At 39.2% G+C, this 17,792-nt stretch overlaps 1 protein-coding gene across 7 annotated transcripts in view; it reads left to right on the top strand.

Moving 5' to 3' along the window:
- LOC105498234 (discoidin domain receptor tyrosine kinase 2) overlaps positions 1–14,511 on the top strand; it is a 164,197-nt gene extending 149,686 nt beyond the window's left edge. For all 7 annotated transcript variants that reach the window (XM_011770243.3, XM_071081961.1, XM_071081969.1 and 4 more), the window contains 5 exons: positions 641–768; positions 2,830–3,021; positions 3,315–3,549; positions 5,730–5,879; positions 7,265–14,511. In XM_011770243.3, coding sequence (XP_011768545.1) covers positions 641–768; positions 2,830–3,021; positions 3,315–3,549; positions 5,730–5,879; positions 7,265–7,399 — 840 coding nt within the window. In that variant the 3' untranslated portion in view covers positions 7,400–14,511. The remainder of the gene's footprint in view (positions 1–640; positions 769–2,829; positions 3,022–3,314; positions 3,550–5,729; positions 5,880–7,264) is intronic.
- Positions 14,512–17,792: the final 3,281 nt, after the last annotated feature.

Here is a 17,792-nt window from a genome sequence, read left to right as displayed (position 1 = left end):
TCAAAGCAATGTTTTGAATTGTAATAGGAACTCTTCACCACTGCCATCTAAACTCCAAATAAAACACTTGGTTTCCTAAGATGTGTTACTGGTTTTCAGTGTGGATCTCATGTTCTCTCCTTGGATAGGTCTGGTGTTGCAAGAAGTGGAGGGGCCCATGTTATCTGTTCATGGTGTGACATGTACTCATTATGTCCCCTGGGTTGAAAACCCGTATCTGTTATACTGTTGCTAACACACAGGAGTTGCTTATAATGCTAAACCCTATGCTAAGGAAACTGCCTTTTTTTTACATGATCCAGTGACTCATGAATCAAAGTTCAAGCATTTGTAATAAAAGACATTTTATATTGGGCTATGCTGTAATATAATATTGTTACTGATTCATTCATTCACTTAATGTTCCAATCAATGTGTATTTCTAAGGCAGGAAAGTAGCATATTAGCTGGGTACTTTACCATTGTTTTTAATCTTATCAGTTATTTGAATCATAGATATGTTGCACATATCTTCTTATTGGTCTTTTGATCATTTTGCCTGAGTTGTAAGAGTTAGTTTATCTCCAGGAAATGCCCAGCAAGAGTACTGAGACATCTTCAGGAGAAATGATGATGCTGAGACTAGATGACTTTTGTCTAGGTTCATCTCTGTGAAGTGGAGGGAATGGAAAAATTCAAAGACAAAGATTTTGCCCTAGATGTCAGTGCCAACCAGCCTGTCCTGGTGGCTGTGAAAATGCTCCGAGCAGATGCCAACAAGAATGCCAGGTCTGTGGTCTACATTTTGAATTTTCCTTTATGTATTTCATCTTTAGGACCAGGAATACTCCTGGATACTTCTGAGCAATTTTTTCTTTTGAGATGGGGAGGTCAGTGAGCTGCCTCCCATTTCCACTGTTATCCTTTTTCTTACTTTGATGGGGTCAGCAGTCCTCATCTCTTTCTCCACCTCTTTCAAACACAAAGGCACATTTTCCATTGTACTTGCCACATATTTACTTCCTAACCCCCTGTGCACAAGCACTGTACTTCCCAACATATACAACTGTCTAGATGTGTACTTCTTTGGTCTTTACATGCAGACATACTCCTGCATGTCATTACCTCCTCTTGACAAAGTCTTCACAATCACACATGACTTTCTTGCTAAGCCTCTTCCAGTCTCCTTTTTTCACATTTCTATTTATTTTCTCATCCCTTTTTTCTCTTTTATGCTCCTTTTCTTCTATCTCCAGCAACCCTCAAAATGAGAAGCTACCTCTATTTGGAAAATTATCTATGAACCTCAAAGCAAAAGGATCCACGGTTCTCTAGCAGTTTTCCAAACTGGCTAATAATCTCTTGGATCTTTTTCTACATAAATTGCAGTTTCCAGCCACACTCCATTGTCTGACAGCCTTTCCATTACAATAATGGTGAGTTTATCCTCACCCAGAGAGACAAGCTGGTTGAAAGCTGGTTGTATGTGTCCCAGAGAAATCTCCATACCTGGATAACCTATACATTTTTCCTATTCATGTTGTCTTGATTTGTCTCACTGATATTCATAAGTGAAAAAAAAGTTTATTATTCTTATTTTCCAAATTATCATAAATTCCAAGAATAGTGATAGACTTCACTAAAAGTCTTGCAATGGACAGGATGTAAGATAAAGAAGAGAGAAAGGTGAGGAAATGAAACTGGAGGCTTTAGAAATTTAACTGATAATTTCAAACTTTAAGATACTGTTAAGAATAAAAAGTGACATTCTCTGGGTCTCATAGAGAGATTAAGTATTTCTTATATTAATCTTAGCACACGACTGGAGAAAGTGGCATGAGGGGAAACAAAACAAAACAAAACCACAGGACATAGGATATGACAAAGCCTTTCTCCATTGTTTCGATTGGTGAAGTTTGCCATTCCTCCACCTGTGTCCTTAGCAGTGATGGATGGCCTGTGAACCCTCCCAAGCCATGAAAACCCCTGGTTTGAGACGGAAGGGGGAATGAAAGAGGGGAGGTGTTGCATCAGGACTGCATTGATTCCAGTGGTTTATATTGACATAGTATGACTTCCAGTCTAGGATTCCTAGAAAACTGTTGGAGGGCTTATAACTCATCTGCTCCAATAGTTTTGGGAATGTGGGCTAGAGGCCTCACTAACAAAATCTTGCTACTTTATGACCCAAGGATGTCTGCCGCCATGTACTCAAACAATTATTAGTCTTGGTCAAATGAATACTTCTTTTGACATGACTACCACAGCCTTTAAAGAGCTCTGTTTTGGACAGGCTACTAAATACATGTTGCAACTGACTGACGGTTCATACCGCATTAAGAAAAGTCAGTATGAGAAAATAAAGAGTAATCAGGTAAGCCAAAGTATGGTTGTTCACATCATACAAAATTTCTTCACTTTAGTAATATAGTGACTCCATGGCTTAAAAAAAAAAAAAAAAAAAAAAGGTAAATATCCTCGTGCACTTAAGATACGATTTTCAGTGAAACATTTTACTTTGTAGAGTGGTTTTTAGCAGCCTATTTTTGATCCAGCAAATATTAATCACTTTCTGTGTGGCAGGGATTTTGTTAGATGTGAGGGATAGAAATGTGAATAGATCATGGATCTCGTTCTCAAAAACATTACAATTGAATAAGGGTTCATGATATTTCAGGAGGAATAGAATGAGACAGATCCAGGTGTCAATTTCTCTGTCCTCTCAAAAGTTATCCAAAGTGAAACAAGATTTGGTATAATGTCTAGGAATAGACCTTGGTGTGCATTCTTCTCCCTCTTGATTCTGACTCTGGCAACTTCTGATTGTATCTATGTCTGTATCCTCCCAAGGAATGATTTTCTTAAGGAGATAAAGATCATGTCTCGGCTCAAGGACCCAAACATCATCCATCTATTAGCTGTGTGTATCACTGATGACCCTCTCTGCATGATCACTGAATACATGGAGAATGGAGATCTCAATCAGTTTCTTTCTCGCCATGAGCCCCCTAATTCTTCCTCCAGCAATGTACCCACCGTCAGGTAAACAAGCCAGGTCTTCCGTCTTCTCCCTGTGGTGATGAGAGCAACCTGGGATCTGAAAGTAGGGAGCAGTGAGCCTTAAAGTGTATCACTGTTCTGGGATGGTGAGGGAAGTTAGTGTGCAGGGAATAATGGAGCAGCTGCCCTTTGGGGGAATGCAAGGGATTCATCAAGAGTAGAAAAAGAATGTTGAGCTTTCAACCCTAGTTTGTTGATACAAATTTTAGAATGTGTACCTTTCACATCTTCCTGTTTCCATAGGCTACCTTCTGTCTTCTTGTCTATTTCCTCAGTTACACCAATCTGAAGTTTATGGCTACCCAAATTGCCTCTGGCATGAAGTACCTTTCCTCTCTTAATTTCGTTCACCGAGATCTGGCCACACGAAATTGCTTAGTGGGTAAGAACTACACAATCAAGATAGCTGACTTTGGAATGAGCAGGAACCTGTACAGTGGTGACTATTACCGGATCCAGGGCCGGGCAGTGCTCCCTATCCGCTGGATGTCTTGGGAAAGTATCTTGCTGGTGAGTTCTCAGCATTTTAAAGCCCTGTCTAACAACTGGCTTGTGGGCTGGCACGCACGACACGTGGAGACAAACCTGAGACAGCAGAAGGCAAACTCAATAGACTAATATTTTCTCGGATTTGAAATTATTTTCTTTGTGTACTAACTCTTATTATTTAATGCTTGCCTATTTCTGCTAAAAAATTAACACACTTAATTTAGGGAGACAAGTTAAAAAGTATAAGAGATTTATTATCTTTGTTTCTCTTTATTATTTCTACCTAGTGATTGTTCTTAACTTAAAGTATTAAAAACCTTATCATTTAAAGAAATGTTACCTATACAAAATATTTTCTTCTCCATTAGTTTCATAAGCATGGTTCTCATAATTATATAGACTAATTCCTATAATTGTATTTCAGTACTTTTCAAGATGTTCTTTTTAAGTTCATCATTCTTTGCTGTTTAATTTTTATTCGATTCTTGATATTCCATACCATAAGTGAGTAATATCTCTCTTAGAGGTATATTTTCTGTCCATGCATACCTGAGACTTTTTATTGTTGATTTTACAACCACTCAGCTGATTTATAGACTCATTAGACTTTTACTTCCTACAATGCCATGTACATGTTATTTTACCTTTTTTCTTGTGTAACATTGTACAAAAAAGTCTGAGACCAATTTGGTTTTGTTCATTTGTGATTAATCTGCTTATTTCCTGCTGATATTCTTATAGGATTTATAAATTAATTTTGAAATAAAAAATGTATAGTTATTCCCTTCCACTCACCAAGATAGCCACTATCAATGCTTTGGTATATTTTCTTTGAGGACTTTTTTCTATACATATGTTGTTTCTATGCATGCAATTTTTTTCTATGCATGCATTTATATACATATGTACGTACATGTAATTTATATTACATAATTGGGATGACACTATGCCATACAATTCTCTATCTCTATTTTTAACTTAACATTTTATTATCTGCATAATATTCCATTGTGTAGGTATATCCTATAACTTAATAATGCCTCTATAATTTGATATTTAAGTACTTTCCAATTTCCTGCTATTATGAATGATACTGTGATGTACACCAGTTTACATAAATCCTTATAAAGATCTTTTTCACCTATGTATGTGAATTGCTATATTTTACCCATTTCTAATGGGATAGTTAGGCATTACTCTCCCTAAAGGTATTATGTGGTGTTGAAAACAATATATTAGACTGACATTCAGAGGACCTTGGTTCAAATCCGGTTTTTCCACTACTAATGGCCTTATTAACCAGGAGAATCTGGGAAACCGCTCCTGTTTCATTTTTCTGATCTAAAAAATAAGGATAACTGGCATGGTGGTGTGTACCTGTAGTCCCAGCTACTCAGGAGGCTGAGACAGGAGGATGAAAATCTGGGCTGCGCTGCGCTATACCTATTGGGTGTCCTCACCGAGTTTGGCATTAATATGGTCACCCCTAGGAGCAGTGGACCGCCAGGTTGCCTAAAGAGGGATGAGCCAACCCAGATCAGAAACAGAGGAGGTCAAAACTCCCGTATTCATCAGTAGTGAGATCAAACATGTGACTGGCCATTGCACTCCAGGCTAGGCAACATAATAAGACCCCATTTCTCAAAGAAAAAAAAATTAAAAAATAAATAATATCATCAACTTCACAATGTTGTTGTCTGTATTGAGTAGAAAATGTGAGTAGTCAATGCATGCTATTTACACCTGAATCTCATTGCTGTCACTTGTTAAAGTCTATCTTTCAACACTGTGATGATAACTGAACTGGTAAATGAGAGTCCTGGATTCACTGCAGGCACTTAAACTAGAGTCCTCTATCTCTAACATAAAAACGATTGACTTCCCATTCAGATTTTGCCTTTCTCAGGAGCATTTTCCCAAGGCTACCCTAGAGTTGAAAGGTTGACCTAACACTCAGTTGCAGAGTCAGATAGCTTATGGCTGCATTTTTTTCAGCTCTTGGATCACAAAGAAACAAAACCAAGGTGAGATCATGAGAATGAGAGAATGGGCTGTTTCTAAATACTCCATGCACATCTTGGCATTTTCAGAATTCCTTGTCTGTGGTAGGGGAAGGGGTATAGCTCCAGATTATGAAATTTAACCAGGTATTGTTGTGCACAGGTTATTCTGATTTCCCATTCTTTTCTTTACTTGAATAGGGCAAGTTCACTACGGCAAGTGATGTGTGGGCCTTTGGGGTTACTTTGTGGGAGACTTTCACCTTTTGCCAGGAACAGCCCTATTCCCAGCTGTCAGATGAACAGGTTATTGAGAATACTGGAGAATTCTTCCGAGACCAAGGGAGGCAGGTAAGAACTGTTGGGGATGAATGGATGTGGACCTGTGTACCTTGAAGGATGGAGAATGGAAAGTCCTGACTTAGCAGGAGTGGGCTGAGATGGAAGACAGACTATGTGGATGATAGTCTTTGTCACTAACTATCCAAATGATGTGAAAGACCAGTATCCTCCCCAGGCATCCATACACTCTGCTTTATCTATGTGTCAACTCATTGACTCTTGGAGGGCATAAAGGGTCATGTCAGGTTTCTCCCCAACTCAAAGGTAGCAGGAAATACAGTCCTGTCTCTCATGGTTTATCTATTTCTTGATCTAGATCATGTGGTTTTCTTCTGGGTCAATAAATATAAGTGTAAAGGGGATGTATTAGCATTCATTAAAATATAGCTTAGTATAAGAATTGGGGTTGGTTTTGACTATCTAGCAATGCTTCTAGACTTGGATGTCCGAAAATGGGCAGATATATCCTGAACTTGTTGCTCTTGGAAGGCATCTCTTGGACAATCCAAGAGTATTGTGACATCTCAAGACTCAGGGAAAGATAGTTTCCCAAGCTCCCCAGGAGTCTCAATTCCTAGCCAAGATACTCCAAACTTTTTTTTGGGTGACATAGATTAAAAATTCCTGTGACGTATGGAATTTAAAGCTTGCCAGTCACTACAGCACTGCACCTCCCCAAAGGGGCCTGGCAACAGCATACCCTTGGATTATGGCATCTTTACCAGGAAAAGGATAATAGCTGGGGAAGGATCTTGCAGACAATAAAAAGTGGATCTTCTGTGGCTTGAATAGATCCAAGTAAGTCAAAGATAGATAAGGGATTGACAAGAGATAATACATTATGCATATTAAAAATAAGAGAGGGGTCTCAGATTTTAATTGTCTCTTTATACTCTGTAAATATTTTGGCAGCAGGGAGTCTAAATTAGCTATCTTGGTTATGAGGCAATTTGCCTTCTTACCACAGTAAAGGGCAAATTTACTCCCAAGTACGTGAGATAAGTGAGTGGGCCAAAGAAAAATGTTGTTTTCTGCCTCTGTCATGATTGGCTCAGCCAAGATGGACTTCAATATGGGTTGGTCATAAATGGAAGATTTGGTCTCTTTTTGGTTGTTTCATCTTTTGCATGAAAGTAGGGACCACATAATGGCCCATCAAAAATTTCTGCTCCAGAGAACTCCAGAAGACAAAGGGAATAGCTTAGAAAAGGGCTGATATGATTCAAAACTTTCATGAATAGGAAAAATGGATACCACACCCATTTCAGTTATCAAGTTCAAGAAAGTGGGCAGGGGGCAAATCAAACCATGATGCAAATATACTTCCCTTTCCCCCGTCTTTGTAATATTCTCTGTCTCTTTCACTTTTGTTTTCCTTTATTTTTTTCCCAAAGACTTACCTCCCTCAACCAGCCATTTGTCCTGACTCTGTGTATAAGCTGATGCTTAGCTGCTGGAGAAGAGATACGAAGAACCGTCCCTCATTCCAAGAAATCCACCTTCTGCTCCTTCAACAAGGCGACGAGTGATGCTGTCAGTGCCTGGCCACATTCCTACGGCTCAGGTCCTCTCTACAAGACCTACCACTCACCCATGCCTATGCCACTCCATCTGGTCATTTAATGAACCTGAGAGACAGAGGCTTGTTTGCTTTGCTGTCTGTTCCTGGTCACCCCCACTCCCTACTCCTGACTCATATATACATTTTTTTTTTTTACATTAAAGAACTTAAAAAAAAAGCCTAGGGCAGATACAATCTAGTAAAATAAAATCTTACTTGATATACCAAAATGTTGGATAACAAAGGCTAGAAAATTCAGATAATTTATAAAGGTTAACTATGCTTGTGCTTATAAATGTGCAGATTCTACAATACTTTTCCATGTCACTCTAAAAGAATCTTCGGAAAGAAAAACTTGAAGAATACTAATGTCTTGGGAAACATGAGATTAAATTTAGGGAAAACACTTGATAGATGTGGAGAATCTGAGGACTCAGAATTCAGCAACTAATCACAGGTGGTTTTCTAATTTGGCCTCTGGACATGTCTCACTGTTTGCATTTCTCTCTCCTGTCAGACTGAATGATATATTCTTGAAACCCCCCAATTTCTTGAAATGGGTGTTCTGCTCATTCATAGACAGGGGTCAGGGTTGAAGTTCATATATGAAACAACTGGGGATATAGATAGGAAAGAATGTTTGCTGCAAGAGTGTATGAAGGGGGATTGTCATTTACAGAAAAAAAGTACCTCATGGATGGAAGGATTCATGAATAGATAATGGACATAGGAAAGGAGGTCAATGGAGGACACATAACAGACATGGTATCCACCATTTATTTGTGATTTTGTAAGAGGGTTGTTTTCTTTGTCTTGTTCAGATATTTTCATGTGTGTGTTTTAGTGAGAATCTGAGTTTTTAATCAGTAAAGGCTGATGTTTTGATATCTTGATAGTAGACTCTTGAGTTCATCTTGTCCAAATCTTCTAGCGTTTTCAAGGATGAAGCCTCTGTAGGATCTTTGGGCTTGGGGCTGAATTTCTCAGGCATAAATACCTACTGGCCTTGTCCAAGAGGGAATAGGTCTGTTCTGAGTGTCCCCAAAAAAAGTTGTCCTAGGACTAATGTGGAGAAGTTACAGGGAGACTGATTTCCATTCCTTATTGGGGAAAACAAAGCACTCAGAACATACAAGGATAAATGGGCTGCTACCAGAGGTGGGGAGTCTCTTGTCAAAGAAAATGGAGGTTTTGAAACACAAAGTAGATGGTGGTGTAAGACAATGTTTAATGTCTTTCTAACTCCGAGAGTCCTTGATTCTAGAGAGGCACAGGATGAGCATCTATTGCTACTGCTGAGTATACACGCTCTTGCCTCTGAGATGGTGTGACCCGCAGAAAAGAAATCTCAAAGCTGTGGCTTCAGAATTCATGGAAACAGAGCCACTGTCAAGAAGGAATCTGCTCAGAGCAGATTCTGAGCTTTCACACTCCACAAATCTTCAGATTTAGTGGGAAGCTAGAAAAAGGAACTCTTAATTTCCATTGAGGAGAAACATGAAGACATTACAAATCAGCTTCCCAAGCTGAGAAGGACTGGCCTTGACCCCTTGGGTCTGCCTCTGTTGCCCTCACCAGTTTACCTTCTACAACAGTTTCTCAGGAACATGTGTATTTCCCCATTCAGCCTTCAGCATTGCTCCAGGCCACAGCATAAGCATAAATCCCAAGTCCACAGGATCCATTTTTTAGGTCATATTCTGATCCTAGCAAATGTCCTTTCCCCGTAGTTGTCCTATGCCTTTGGGCTTTAGTCTATCCCAGGACTAACTTTGGAGAAATCATTGGTTTGAGAGTCAAGAGAACATTGATTTGGGAGCTTTAACCCTCTTTCTGCTTCACACTAAGTGTGTCATCTTGGCTAAATCACTTGGTCTTTCTGCATTTTGTTTTCTTATTTATAGGATGAGGAAATTAGATTAAATAGTTTTGAGGTCCCTGCTGGTTCTGATACGTCCAGTACTAACTGGATAATTGAATCTATAACTGATGGATTTAGTAATCTGGTCATTTCTTGCTCTGAAAATTGTAACCAGCAAAAGAGATCATGGAAGAAATCACTGTAATGGTAGTATAGTAACACATGCCATTTGTATTGTGCCTTAGGTTTACCAGGTGTTTCCAAATACATTAGCATATTTGATATGTGCAGGGCTAGATACCTTGGGACCTGCCACACTCCACTTTCAAAATAAGTATTCTAAGCTTCATTAGAATTAAAGGGACTTGAACTCAGGACCTGCAGCCTATTCTTCTTTATCCACATGCCTCTGGTAGGGCTACATCCAGACCATGCCATGACTTCTTATGGAGCAAGAGAAAATAATATTATTTTATCTTCCTTTGCCTAAAATCTCTTCACTTATTCTTTTTTATGATTCTGCCCCAGTTCACTGGGTTATTCTATGTTTCCATATTTTTTTAAAATCATATTTAAAATGAACTTACAGTGTCTGAGTTTTCCCAGCCTTGAGTCATAGAAGTAATCTGTTTCAGATGGCTGCTCAATATGTATTATCATGTAATACATATCTGTATCCTTTTCTGGGATGAGGAAGGCTTCAACTTCTGGCACTGAGACCTTTGTATTACAGACACAGGTTTAGTTTCTAGCTTAGTCATGCCTTTAGAGTTTAGTAGCACACATCCAAGCAACCCAACAGAATACATGGTGAGGGCCTAGTGTGTAGAATTCATACTAAGTAGTTCATATTTGAACTACATAGTAAGTAGTTCAAATCTGAATTAGAGGAACAAAGCTAGGACTTATTTGGAGAAGGAGATTGAAAAAAATGATCAGAGACTGTGGGGCCTTATTACGTTTGCAGTAAGTTATCTTCTTCATGATATATGTGAATTATTTTGTGTGCAGATTGTGTTTTGGGATTGCCAGATCTAAATTTATGTTCTTGCTGGCTCATGTGCTGATAGTTAGGTCTATCTAAAACTTGATGTGCTTTCCAGACACATATGTGACCAGATAAGATCTAAAGTGCAAAGCGGTGCCTGAGGAGCAAAATGTGATTTTAATGTTGTGGAAAGATCACTTGCAAGTATATTAAGATTGTATAAAGAAGAGGATTGTATGCAAGTGGGGTGAAAAAAAAAAAGGATACGCGAATGTGCATATGACTGAATGGGGGGAAGGTGAGGGCTAGAAAGGAGGCCACAAAAAAGGGGCAACGGAGAGTGCACAGGAAAGACACAGGGAAAGATCAAGTTGAGCAAGTAGAAACAGGAGTAGCTGGAGCCATTGGGAATCCATTTTGAAACAAGAAGGAGTTTTGAAAGGGAATAGGAAAGTAAGTATCTTGAAGTAAGAGATAAATATGAATGGAGAAAGAAGAAATTCTGGATGATAGAGATGATAAAAATATTTATTAAGAAATGAAGTCAGGTTCAATGTATGAAATGGAAAGGAATTTTTCAGAATTTTAAAAAAGGGGAAGTTCCTTTTGGAAAAGATATAGCAATCATCAGGGAATGACCTTTTCATTTCAGAAGTGTGTGAGGAAGGTAGTTTGAGCATCTGGTGTATTCTGGACCATTTCAAGTGCTGGTGAGAAGTAATCAACTATTTGCCTGAACGGGGCTTGGTTTCCCAAGTGCTGCTTTGGAAATGAAGACCCAGAGATGGGGAGCTTATGGTAGTTCATAAATCTTCATGTTCTATTATCTTTCCTCTGTCAAAAAAGTTCATTTTCAATAATGCCCACCATTGCTGTGCCCAGAATAACCACAGGCAAACATCAAAACAATACACATAAGTTAGGCAAGATTAAATCTTATCTGATATCTGCACAAACAGATATGCACCATGTTGGAAACATGTGTTTTTCTAGTCCCATCCAGGCTTCCCACAACAAAGCCATGATGTGGGTCTAAACCATATGTTTTGAGTAAAGGAGAATAGAAGAAGAGGAGTGTCTGCAAGACAGAAAGAGATGAAGATGTTCCAAGGAAGTATACTAAAACAGAACAGTGAATGTTTTGCCCAAAACTACAGAAAGAAAGAAAGAAAGAAAGAAAGAAAGAAAGAAAGAAAGAAAAGAAAGAAAAGAAAGAAAGAAAAGAAAATTGCAATATATGGCTACTAAGTCTTTGATTGTAAGTTGAATTTATAGACCTGGAATTTGCTATCCTAATCTTTCCCTTTCAGTAAGACTTCTGTCCTCTGGCAGTGCATATGGTAGGTAGGTCCCTAATGTTTCTGCATCTCCAGGAAGATGCAGATCCTTATTTTTGCTGGGAAAATCTTCTTAATAGAAATGTAACATTTTAATAAAAACAGATTAATGTTTTTTTCACTTGGTAATAAGTTGTCAAGAACTGAACTTAGAGGGAAAGAGACTGGAGTGGTTAATGGTGATTTAATTTCTGGCATTTTGAGTTTTCTGCTACAATTAGCTGCATTACTTGTGCCAAAGAGCAGTGAAGAATTGTTGAGTTGGTGTCTCCTTTAAAAAAACTTGTTATTTTGAAAGAACTTAAAGCTCACAAGATGTTACAAAAATAGTAAAGTGGCCTTACCCTAGATCCAGTTTTCCCCATTTATAACATTTCACTTAGTCCATTTTCAGAACCAGAAAATTAACATTGGCATAATGCTATTAACTAAACCACAGACCTTTTTTCAATTTCACCAGTTTTTCCACACATATTCATTTAGTTGCTGGATACTTTTAATTCTTGCTGATTTGTAATCTGGCCTTGCTTGGATACAACAGGAAAGACACTATCTGGATAAAATTCTACAGTATTAGAGAGACTATAACACATTAATGTGTTCCTTTATCATGAGCAATACCCTGCCTACGTTGCTTCTAAATTTTCTGATTAGTTAGGCTGTTTGGCATCTGAAACAATCCAAGACAAACTTAGAAATATTAGGCAACACAAAAGACAGTAAGAACTGCTCATAGCTTGTTGCCTAGAAAACCAGGTATAGCAGGATATTCTAGATATTTCCTGAAGCTTCTACAGTGAGTAGGATTAGTACTGGGGACAAAATGAGGAGTTTAGAGTAAACCAGTATTTCAGTCAAGAGTTAGTTGGCACTTAGTTAATGGCACTGGGAATAGCTTGTGGAGAGAAGAGAATGCAATGGTATAGACTCCTAATGTTTGATAAAATACTATTTTCAGAGTGGTAGAGAGGTTTTATTTGCCTAAATAGCTGTCATTAAATGGAATAACAACCACATTAAACCAAATTAATTGCAAACACAGCAGCAACCTGTGGAGAAGTTGAAACTCCAGTTTTGTGGATTACAGTTTTGAGTTTTACGATTGACATTTTTAAGTCCCCTATTTAAGGGGTCACAATTTTATAACAATGTGTGTCTTATTAAGTTCCTAGGTCATTGTGAGCACTTGATAAATATTTGCTGAATGTTGTTTTTTTGAATGAATTTAAGATGGAAACAAAAACTTGTCATCCAGTTAACTAGAGTGAATATAGGGAGAATTTTTTTGCTGTAACATGGAGAGTTTATTTTCAAAATGAGGAAAGAGAAAAAAATATTCAGACTCGTACCTGGTGAAGTGCATTCTCTGTATACTTTTTGATGGAGAAATTGATCTATAGAGCTGCTTAATTTTTTGAGGCATTTAGACAGCAATGAAAGGTAGTTCTCCACAGGACACCAATTCAAAGGGAGAGATCAGACTCTGGCCTTATACCCAGTCTATTTGAAACAAGCTATCTAGTTTCTCCTGCAGACACCTTGTCAACAACATGCAACAATGTCAGGTGCCTTGCAGGAAAATAATCTGAGTCCCAAGCTAGCTGTGCTCATCGACAATTACAATGAACATATCAAGGAAGAATTTGCAGAGACTCAAAGGAAGCACAATGGGGTAAGGTAATCACTTTCAGTGAAAAACTGTTTTCTTGAAAAGAGGCTTCCTGCAAACACACCAAGAGTCTGTAATCTAGCCTATCCATTATATATCCTTTATTATTCATGATATCCTATTCTTCTACCCTGTTGCCTGGTAACTTTTTCTGAGGACTGAGTTTCTGCAGCCATGTGGTGCACTCTTCCTGTGATGAGGAAACATCTGGGCCCCCTTCTGCAGGCTTTGGAAGGTGATGTGTCTTGTCAAGGGGTAAAGATAAAATGGATTTAATTTCTGCTTAAAACTATCATAGACGTTCCAAATAGAATACGTAAAATTTCTCTGTATTAGAAAAAGAAATGTGATACCAATTGTATATTTTCTTTTCTTTATTTATTCTCTGTAAGTCTGTCAGATGATAAATTGTAAATAACAATGATTAAAGAGTCATGCTACTGATGGATCTCCCTTTCTGTATAAACAGTGCCAGTTCTGGGCTTTGTAACCTTTGCTCTTGACAGTCTTACATCATTCCTGGGGAAGTGATGGGGCATGGGTCAGAGCTGGGGTGTATGTAGTGTGGACACCTGTTTGTGGGGCTGTCCAACAAAGGATTATTTAAATAGGCCTCTAACATATGAGTTGACTGTTTATTGGGAGGAAAGCACCTTGGTCTCTGACATATCTAAACATACGAAACACTGGGATTTTATGTCCTCATATTAATTAGTCCAGTTCTGGGGAATCCAGTCCAGAATTAACTGGCAATCCCTTATTGTTATGGTTACAGAGTTGTCTTGTTTGATACACAGAAATCCTTTTTAAATCCCAATATAGTCTGTTTCAGACTGTCCGCACATGCACAAACCACCCCCCCAGAAAAAAAAAAAAAAAACTATGAAAACCAGAATTTAGACTCAGTCATTATATTAGAGATTAGAATGAAACGACCCCAAACAACCAATTTCTTACCTGGTCTCTGAGAATAAGTTTATACTTTTAGTTTTCTGAGAATGTTTCTCAGAATATTTGAGTTTTCTGATCACGTTTCTCAGCACTGGGCATGGTAGATAAATCACAGGGCCAAGGTTTGGCAGGGATGGATGGGATCATTGTGTACCATATTGTTCTTCTGATTTCCAGGAGAACAGAATGAGCCCATGCAAAACATAAACTTATGATGATAAAAAAAAACATACCTATCCATTCACTCATCAATAAAAACATATTATGATGGTTATCAAGCTGTGTCCTATGAGTGATAAAATATTTGTAAAATATAGAATTAAATGGCATCTATTGTGAATAGAACTCTATTCTAGTCTCTCTGAGCACCTCCAGCAGTTCAGCCCATCTTTCAAAAGTCACAACACCTTGAAAACAGCAACTTTAGTGGAAAAAAGTGAAGAGAGTAGTTTCATCACTTGGCTTGAATGAAAATCTTGAGGAAAGGAGAGACAGATGGTCTTGCTCTGAAGTTGTCTGGACTTCACTTAATTCAATCTGTCTTAGGCTGGCGGGCATCCAGAGACTGCGGTAATGCTGAGCCTCCACAGCCCAGGCCCTCCCCCTTCTTTATAGAAATGAGTTTTGTATGAGACAGCCACACAACCTGGTCTCCTTCTTCTTATTCCTCATCACTTCTGAGCTCTAGGACATTTTAAAATGAGCCTTTGGGTCTAGACTCTCACAATTAGGCTTAATTTTACTCCATGACTTTCAGAAAATATTGTTAAATTGTGGTCTCTTTAGAACAGTTGAAAGTGGGATAAACATAGGAGCTGATTTCCACCCCTATGATAAAGAAGTTTTATTGGCTGGGCACGGTGGCTCACGCCTGTAATCCCAATACTTTGGGAGGCTGAGGCAAGCAGATCACTTGAGGTCAGGAGTTCAAGACCAGCCTGGCCAACATGGTGAAACCCTGTCTCTACTGAAAAAAAAAAAAAAAAAAAAAACAAAAATTAGCCGAGTGTGGTGGCGTGTGCCTGTAGTCCCAGTTACTTGGGAGGCTGAGGCAGGAGAATCACTTGAACCCGGGAGGCAGAGGTTACAGTGAGCCAAGATCGCACCACTACACTCCAGCCTGCTGACGGAGCGAGACTCTGTCTAAAAAAGAAAAAAAAAGTTTTATTTAGGAATCTAATGTTCTCATAACCAGATTTGTTCTTTCAATCTAATTTTCTTGATATAGGATAAATGATTACTAAGTAAGTTGGTATCATTGATCAAAACCTCTAGGATCAAAAGCCAATATAAATTATCACAGTGTTTTAGGGATCATTGCTGTTCATAAATAATTAAAACACTGAAAGAGGCCATTAAATAGATTAAAGTATGCTCAGTAGAGTTTGATGTATGATACACAGTTTTATTCCGTGTGAGCTGGGGCTAGTGATGGTCCCATTACCAGTCTACTACAAATATGGAAACCTAGAGTAAGCATTAGAAACCTTGATAGCAGTTTTGTCACTGGAAGCAGGGTCTTGAGTGTGAGTCATCCAGGTTTTTGGCATTTGGAACGAAAAGTTGGACAAAATGCACAAAGTAACAAAGGAACGAACCTGTGAAGGCAAAAGCAGCGATTTATTAAACTGAGACAGCACTCCACAGGGTGGGAGTGGGCCTGAGCAAGTGGCTCAAGGGCCAAGTTACAAAGTTTTCTGGGTTTTAAGTAGTTCTTTTGAGGTCCCCATGGGCTACCCCTTACCTGGATGAAGGATTTGGTTTATGGCTAAGTAAAGGCTGAGGTGAATGTGTGCCCTATGCAGATGATGGCATGGCCCATGCTTAGTGCTTGGCCCACAGCCAATCCAAGGCACTTTCCCTTTCCATCTGAGACATGGTGGAAGTGTGGCAGGCCAGGTCTCACTAACAACTGTTTCAGTACTAAGTGGTGAAATATTAAAAGCCAGTGCCCTTATACAAAGACTGGGATGTAACAAAAGCCCATCAAGAATTTTGCCTAGGCCTTTCCTGGGCCTCTTAAAGCATGACAAAATAATGAAGGAATTCTTAACAGGACCCCATTTAGGATTAAACGAGTTTTATTGTGGGTCTGAAGAAACTCCCCAGGCCTCCACAAACAAGTTCATTGGGGGGTCTAAGGGAACTCCTCAAACCTCCATGACTTAGCAGGAGAAAATACAAGGGTAATCACCCCAGCACCTGGACCCATTTAGGTTAAGTAAATTTGCTGAGGCTCCAGAGGAAGGTTTTCAGGACTCAGACCTTAGTTACAGATTAAAAGAAGTTAATCACTTATGTCTTTAGATAAATGCACACTTACAGGTAGACAGCTCGCTTAGAAAGTATATAAGCTCTGAAAAACTAATTTTGACTTGGTCTGGCGATAATTTCCAGGCCTTCTCCCTGTAACCGGTTACAGAAATAAGAACTCTCCTCTTCCCCAGTTCATCTGCATCTTGTTATTGGACCTTGAAAAACAGCAGCCCAACCCTCAGTTTGGTCTGGGACCAGAAGGTTGTAGGGAGAGTAGCCTTTGATCCTTTGCTACTGGGAGGTGGGGAGATGGGGTTTTTCCTTCTTTAGCTTTAGGAAGTTGGTGTTAATTGGCCCTAGTTTTCCGGCCCCCAGAACCAGGTGTTTTCCTTTTGATCCAGCTTTGGGAAGCCAGCACCAATTGGTCTCAGATTCCCTACTCCCAGCCCTTGCTGTTTTTCCTTGATTGAGCTCTAGGAAGTCAACAAGAATTGGCCTTAAGTACCCTGCCTCCAAACCCTATTCTGCCTCATTTTGGCAGAGTATTTTTATAAGTCTTGAATCTAATAATAAAAAATCGGGGCTTGTGTTTTGTATGCCTTTTGCTTTTCTTTTTCTAGCACTTCTTTTTTTTTTTTTTTTTTCCCTCTGTATTTTCTAAAAGCACCCATCTGGGATGGCTTGGAAACACAAACAGGCCCTTCAGCACAGTTTGAGATGCACTGATATAGGAGGTTACGACACATTCTCAGTACTTCGCTAATGAAGTTCTGAGATTCTGATTCCACGCCACATTCCAACTTTTGAATACTGGTAATTTACGCATGATTCTACATAAAATTCTTAACAAAATCAGTGCTCATTTTCTCAAATAAGTTTCTTTAGAGGAGGAGGTCTGGGATCAGAAGTTGGGCTGTGAAGTGGCACAATGCCTGGATCTATACATCCAAAAAGGAGTGGAAAATTAAATAATAGTCGCCCAACTCTGGCTCCTAGACTCAAACCTTTTCTCTAAAATGGGCACTGGTGCAAATACCGTGAGGCCTTCCTGCAATGAAGTGCCAATCTCAGACGCCAGGGCACAGACCCAGTGCGTGTTACTCCTCTCCTAAGAGCTAGGCCGGTGACACGCCCACCAGGATTAAAGATCCGGCTTCCAATAAGCCCTACGCGGCAGTGACGGACACCTGCGCTGAGGCGGAGCGAGAAGAGCCTGGAATGGCTCCGGGCTTTGCGTCACGCAGCTCCTCCCCTCGGCCTATCTCACCCGACGCCGACTCCGAGGGCAGGGAGCGGTTG

Source organism: Macaca nemestrina, chromosome 1 (assembly GCF_043159975.1).
Source record: "Macaca nemestrina isolate mMacNem1 chromosome 1, mMacNem.hap1, whole genome shotgun sequence".
Classification (NCBI taxonomy): Eukaryota; Metazoa; Chordata; class Mammalia; order Primates; family Cercopithecidae; genus Macaca; species Macaca nemestrina.
Note: the sequence above shows the minus strand (reverse complement) of the source record. Positions and strands in the feature narration are given on the sequence as shown.